Below are 7,474 nucleotides of genomic sequence, written 5' to 3' on the forward strand. Positions count from 1 at the left end.
AAATACACAGGAGATGAATAGTTACAATAAATACAATATACACAGTCTAAAATAATCTATAGTTTATTAATAAAAACGATATGAAAGGTTCACCTTGTAATTAATTTGAGCAAGTCGAGTTCTCACACAGCCAAATTATTTATCGTAATGCAAATATTAGGGTATTTTGCATTGCAGGGATAACAATAGTATACACGATCAAAGATAACAAGAGAATAGATGTAAAGAATCTTGAATACCAGTTAACTTCATACAACTAGGGATGTGTACGGTTTGGTCTAAACCAGCTAAACTGTTTAAACCAAAGTAATTGGACGGATTGTTCGGTTTAAAATCAAAAACTTAAACTGTCGGTTTGTCTTTTTAATAAACCGCTCTTATGGTTTGGTTCGTGTTTTAGACTTTTATCAAACCGGACCATTTAATTATATCAATGGTATGTTTATTATATATATATATATATTATATATATATTATATATACATTTATATATTAACATTAAATATTATAAATTATAAATAACAATTGTTAGTTGGTATAAAATTGAACATATTCAAATTTTAGATTTAAAATTTTCAAGGATACGATTCCTAAATTACCAAGCTAATTAATATTATATGATTTATATTTTTCAAAATACTTTGTGTTTCGTTTTAAGTATAAGTGAAACTTTTGTAATTTTGTATTATTAAAAGCTTTTATATATGAACGTCAAAAGTAGGATAACCGTTTAACTGGATCAAACTAAACCCGTTAATTGGTTTTGGTTGATTTAGTTTGGTATAACAATTTGGACGGATTAATTTGAAAAAATGTTAAACCGTTTACATTGGTTTGTTTGAGATTTTTAGCAAAAACCGACCAAACCAGAGCACACACATCTCTGCCTACAATAACCATGAAGGTCATTCATTATGTGACCAAGGACAATTATATCAAGTAAATTCGACTATTACATTATTGATTCCTTAATTGCACCCCGAAATACTGTCACCTTATTAACTTTAATTTCATATATAAGACAAAAAAGAAAGAGTTATTCTTCCTAGCTAGTTTCACATCCTCTATCCAAAATGTACAAAAACACACTACCAAAATCACATAATATCATCGAGATGATTGCAAGCGTAAATGATATACATAAAAGCCGAAGAGAAAATACTTTTACGTATTTACGTTGCTTGAAACAACTTATTCAAGGCATTGTTTTTGGCAAAGTAATTCCCTAATGAATTACTCTTTCTTGATGGTTGAGGTGGCAACACTTCCTTTCGAATATTATCCACATGATCAGAAAAGATCACCATGACTGGTTCATCACCTGTATTTTCTCCTTGTTTATGCATGTAATCCCATTTTTCTTGAAAAAGGTAGAAAAAAGCCATGAGTGACACCTCAACTGTGAAAAGTATACTCCAAACCCGTGCACTCATCGACGTCCTTCTGTGATATGCTTTTAGACCTGTATAGGTGTTCAAAATCCCAACTAATGAAATTGCTGTTCCAAATATCCAGTGGAAAACATACCAGAATGTTCTCCCTTTGGTTCCTCTGCGAAAAAAAAACAGCCATTTGGTTATTGTTTGGCTATGCTTTCATGTTATAAGGTGTTGTTAAGAACGAAAGTATACTACAAAAATATCCAATTTGGATACTTCTTTCTCACACGTTAAGAAAATTCACACATATTTCAAGTTGTCGCAAGTTGTCGGCACTTACGAACTTTCACGTTTAAAAGTTTTTAAAAAATGCCATAATCTATGAAAGAAATTTTTAAACGTCTTTGCTATACAAAAGTAGCGACGTGCTTGTTAGCCGCTTGCCTTATGTTTCTATATATGTAATGACTTACTATATTATAAATGAAAAATAAAAAAAGAACTTTCATTGTCACTTTAGAAAAAATAATATTTTTTTATAAGTTGTGATAGATTTCGGGTCATAATAACGCTTTACATGTTTAAGATTGTTGTAAAAGTGTATTCAGTAGTCTATAATGAAATTAAAACTCAAAATTCCTTCACATAGCTAGGATAGGAAGAAATAAATTATTCGATAATTAATTTCCGAGTGTTTAAATACGGGCCAAAAAAATAGTTATTATAAACCAGTTTCTACCTCTTAGGCCTGCGAAGCCCGGCCAAGATTTGTACCAAGATGGCAGCATAAAGTGCCAATCCTATTCTCTGGTGAGCATTGCCGAAAGAATTCTCGAAACTCAATATAGACAATATTACTGCTGCAAATGCAAGAAGCACCGCAAGTATCTGTCACACATATTGAAGGGTAAGAAAATTGGTCATATATATACTTTGTTGAGTGAAGTCGGCTTAGTATCTCCTATGTTCATTTTGTGCTTCTGGACCACCTTTAGCACCTATTATCTTACTGGCTATCTTATATTTCTGGTGACTCGTCACATATTTTTTAAGCTTTGTATTGGGCTATTCATTATATGTATATATATATATATACAAATTAATCAGAAATAGTATAGCCTACTCATTTATCATGACCAAGCTTCAACCTCTAATTGCAAACTTCATAACTTACATACTGTTCTGGACTCACAAAACAACGGCATTCTACAAAGTGCAACGTATTTAATTTATGATAGCGAACGTTGGTCATTCGGTATCATCCCGACTTTTTTCGAACTTTAGAGTGCTAAACTACGTAAACTTTGTGGGCCTAAGATTAAAGGTAATCTGGTTGATGTGGCTAGACCACCTAAACTTGTGGGCTCAATATTCATTATAACTTGTCTCTTTCTAAATACAACTCACTTTGTTTTTCACTTTTTTTGTTGTTTTCCTTTACTTTTTCATTAAAATTTCTATCACTCCATGATTAAAGTGAAGCAATGATGGCATGGCAAAGAAGATGCAAAACTTTAAATGATAAAGGCATGTGAATTTAAACTAGTTAACACCATAATTTTTTCTTACTCCTAAAGTGTAATGAAGAAATGTCTTGTTGTAATAACAACAAAAATAACTTGAATCAAAAAACAAATTACCTGTAGAATAGCATGAATGTAGATTATAACTTTAAGCTTTCTGGGGCTGCATCCTTCTTTATTAAACATTCTTATCAAGAGTACACCAAGAGGCATCAAGAATCCCATGGAAGCCCACAACAGAATTCCATGAACCTTTATCTCAAACATCACACGAGGACTGATCACCTACATAATCGCTTACGAATTAAGTCAAATATATATGTCTTCTTCACTTGAAACTGACACCGAAAAAGACAGATATATGCGGAAAAAATAAGAACATTTGAGTAGAGGAGTGATTCTAGTACCTTGTGGTGATTAGAAGCTTGATTGAAGTATTTGTGAGGAATGGTGAGGTGGTTTTCATTGGAAGAACAAACAACAAATGGTAAGAGATCAAATGCAAGAAAAGTTGTAGGCATAAATGAAAGAACAAGTTTTTTTTTAGATCCATGCATTGTGAAAACCACTTGATAGCTTCCTAACTATTTAAAACTTGTATATATATTTGACTGAGATTTTACAAGATCTCTTTTCGCTTTTTCTAAATATGTGACTTTATATCATCATTGATCAAAACATGTACATGAGCCAAAGACATTAATGTAAAGAAAAAGTTAAAGAGCAAATACATTATATTCATACAAAAGTTGTCAAAAACTTAATCATGTAATTACCGGTAATTAACATATCAGTGATCCCACCATGCTTTATGAAAAGGACAATAATTAAGAGTTTGGTCTGGTTCATTCGAATATTAATTAAACGCTTGGTACTCTCATATCATAACCTTTAAAATGCTACAATGCATTGACAATGTTTTTTCGGGTAAAAGGTTACCCGGCCGATGATTTTTCATATAAAAACACCACAGTTTGGTACAAGTATTGTGACATAACATTAGTTAATTCATACGGAATATATACGACAGACGCTACGTATACATGTGAATACCAACAAAGAAATATAAGGCAATAGGTCAAATATTAGCAGAATAAATCTCTGTCTTCAAATCTCTAGTATGCTATGTACACAAGAAGCGGCATTCCTATATATCCTGCTGCAGCGATGTTCTTGATTAACCTGCCAATCTTAGCTGGCATGACACCCACATAAGTTTTAACTAGTTTTATCATACCAACAAAACTAAACCAGTGTAAAATGATTATTAGCGTGGAAACTAGCATGTTAAACGACGACCAGAAGCGTATATTGCACCGGCGGTAGGTTCTTCTTATAGTTTTCAACAAGGATAGTTAGCTGGGGAGATAATGACTTCTAACTTTGCTCACCACCGGATTCGTATGGAGGTTGGTGACGGTAATGTTAGAAAAGATGATATATAATTTATTGTATGAATTATTTATATTAGAGAAAATTTCATTAGATTACCATATGGTTAGCTGTATTATCATTTTTTTATCCTGTCGTTTTTTTTATTATTACTTCATCATGTGGTGACTTTTTGTATCATTAGAAACCCCTCTATTTAACTGACATTTATTGGTCTCCGTTAACCCTCTCATATGCAATGCACATGAGGGTATTTTCGTTTTTTACCTCTTATCTTCTTTTCCAAAAGATGTAAACATCTAGATCTTCAATATTACCTTTCCCCTCATCTTCAATATTATCTATCTGCTTTCACATTTATCACCTCTTCATCGTTATCTATATATACCATTTTTTCCCATAAATCCATAACCAATAATCTATCTATATATATAATCTTCACTTGACCAGATTCAACTTATATGGGCTGTTATAAGGACTGTTATAAGAGAAGCCCACATGTGAAAACCTACATCACTTATCACAAAAGAATAAATAAAAAACTAACAAAAAATAGGTGTGCTGGTGTGGTGTTCGTGGGTTGCAAGCAGCCAAAAGGCAAAAAAGCCTTTTTGGCCTTTTCTTCTCTTTTTTTTTTTTTTGAACGCAGAAGATAAATATTCATAGTAATAGTAGTAATAATAGATTTTTTTTTATTTAGACTTTAGTTTTCTGTGACCTTTCGTAAGGATTTTTGGTCTTGAGTCTCGAGAGGCCTAAACCGAGGGGGAGGATACTCTTGTGTTTGTTTCCCCCAAAATGGTTGTCGAAGGACATGACCAATGAGAGTTTATCTAGAGGACTAGGGCTTTAGGACTAGTTTAATGGTTTGGAAGAGCGGGTGAAAGGATTAGGATTAGGATAGCTAGGCGAGCTAAGGTTTTTTTTTTTTCCTTTTTTTTTTTTTCATAGGTTGTTTAGAAGTAGTTACTGCCTTGGCTCAATCGGGATCTTTTCAGGTTTTGTCATTTCTTATTTATATATATGTTTGTCTTGGTTGTTTCCCACTACTTGTTCGAGTTAGGTAGTAGTTTGCTACTTTTATGTTGTTTAATATGCCCAATATGGTTGCTTTCGTGTTGGTATTTGTTTTGTCAAACATGATTCTAAGATATCGGTAGGATGCATGATTGATAAACTTCCGACCCGCATAGTAGCCGGACCCAGCGGACAGGTATTTCTGCTTTTCAGATTCTCAGCAGACAGGTATGATTTTCTAAACATTTCTCATTTTCCGTCTTGCACTCCTTTGTGGCCGGAGGTCCCTATAGAAGCAGTCTCTCTACCTTTATGTAGAGGTAAGACTGTTTACAGCTTACCTCCCCCATACCCTGCGCAGGGATTGGGTCCTGTTATTGTTGTTGTAGTAGTAATAATAGCAACAACAACATATTCATCACATCGATACATATATATAACAACATATTCATCACATCGATACATATATATATATATTGATATTTTCTCATGGTCGAACTAAACGTCATCTCCAAAACCAAGGTAAATTTTTTCCATTTTCATACATCTCAACTACAAATAAAAGAAATTGGAACCTATACCTGAAATTGGATGAATCATCACTATGAAGATCCAGCAAAGATGGATTAGATCTTGGACATATATTCGATTGGATCGGAAGTATTGATGGGGTTTGAATCAATGGGAAATGGTTAGGGACTTAATGGACTAAAATATTTTTGATGTTTGTGGAATGCTTTTGGATTTTATATTTTTGTGTTTGGATTTGGAAAAAAAAAAAAGGTTAGAGTTGAATCTAAAAAAGAAGATGAAGAAAGAGAGGGTGTTTTTGGTGAGAAAGACTAAAATGCCCTCATGTGTGATGCACATGAGGGGGCTTCACGGACTTAAATTAATGGCTGTTAAAGTGAGGGGGTTCTAATGAAGCAAAAAGTCACCACATGGTGAAGTAATAATAAAAAAAATAACAGGGTAAGAAAATGATAAAACATCAAACCACAGGATGATCTAATGAAATTTTCTCTTTATATTAATAAGTTTCCATTTTATTGGAATATCATTTCTTATTTATTGATATATCATTTGTTAGGTCCAGTTTTACTGGAGTCGCTCAAGACGTGATTACTGAAGCCCCTCTGAAGATTTGTTCAGAAATTATGAGAAAACCAGTGAACCATTTACTTGTACAGGAATCTGGATTCCACCAGATTGGTTCACTAGACTTTACTCCAGTCAAGATCTCTCCACTGAAGAACATTTTCACTGAAGTCGAAGACTGAAGTCTGAAGAAAGAAGACTGACAAATGGCGGAGCCCACTGGCAGTCTTACCAGATCTCCTGACTGGAGTCTTTATCAGCGTTCTAGACCTTACAAGTTTGAACACTGATTACGATGAATTGACTTTTTTACCTTTACACGCTTTTACCCGGATAATCCTTTTGTCCCTTACTAAAAGTCTTACACGCGTTTAAAGGTGGTTGGTTAAAGTATGAAAAGTCACATTGATGTGACTTTATTCTTATACTTAAATCAATACATTTAAGATACAAATATTATATCCTTAAGTGTATGAAACTTTATTTGTACGATATTTAATTCTTTTTGCCTATAAATACCAAGTCATTTCCCTCGTCCAAATTACTTTTTGCAATTTGGTGAACTTGCACAAATACTCTCGATCGCTACAAGGAATACTTCACAACTTTAAGTATTTCGATCTTAAGTTTATTTGGCAAGAATATATCACTTGTAATTCATAGATTGTTAGGATATTTACATTATTTGTAATATCTTGGTTCCGCAATAATCTTGTATTTTATTTAACATCAATAAATAAAATACACTTGAAAATTACATTTGTGTTCCACCATATACATACTTGTTTACTTATTTATTGCTTAAGTCTTTATTGCTTTATTTATGTTCTTGCATTTATATTACAAGCAATACTAGGTCAATTCTAGTACATACTTGACCTTATTATTCTACACTTGTGGGTTAAACCATCGAGTGAGGGACTTTACATCATTCTATCAGAGCATAAGGCTAACATAAGTGCCTAGATCTGTATTACTTGATGGCCAACCCAGAGAATACACAAGGAAATCCTTTAAATGTTGAACTACCTCCTACTATTAATAATGAAACTAATGAACCCCCAC

The 7,474-nt window shown here is 32.9% G+C and overlaps 1 protein-coding gene across 1 annotated transcript; it reads right to left on the reverse strand.

Annotated features, from left to right (window-relative positions):
* Positions 1 to 999: 999 nt before the first annotated feature.
* Positions 1,000 to 3,602, reverse strand: LOC122588373 (cytochrome b561 domain-containing protein At4g18260-like). The gene is made up of 5 exons (XM_043760477.1): positions 3,588 to 3,602; positions 3,310 to 3,486; positions 3,020 to 3,187; positions 2,119 to 2,267; positions 1,000 to 1,551 (listed from the first exon to the last, which is right to left on the reverse strand). The coding sequence occupies exons 1-5, from the start codon at positions 3,600 to 3,602 to the stop codon at positions 1,173 to 1,175; spliced, it is 888 nt and encodes a 295-aa protein (XP_043616412.1). The 3' UTR covers positions 1,000 to 1,172.
* Positions 3,603 to 7,474: the final 3,872 nt, after the last annotated feature.

This window comes from Erigeron canadensis, chromosome 2 (genome assembly GCF_010389155.1).
Source record: "Erigeron canadensis isolate Cc75 chromosome 2, C_canadensis_v1, whole genome shotgun sequence".
Lineage (NCBI taxonomy): Eukaryota > Viridiplantae > Streptophyta > Magnoliopsida > Asterales > Asteraceae > Erigeron > Erigeron canadensis.

What these genes read in the sequence shown, in the direction of transcription:
- LOC122588373 (XM_043760477.1), bottom strand. An exon ending in ACATTCATGCTATTCTACAG is followed by an intron (nt 2,268 to 3,019) that starts GTAATTTGTTTT and finishes TATGTGTGACAG; the next exon opens with ATACTTGCGGTGCTTCTTGC. An exon ending in GGGCTTCGCAGGCCTAAGAG is followed by an intron (nt 1,552 to 2,118) that starts GTAGAAACTGGT and finishes TTTTTTTCGCAG; the next exon opens with AGGAACCAAAGGGAGAACAT.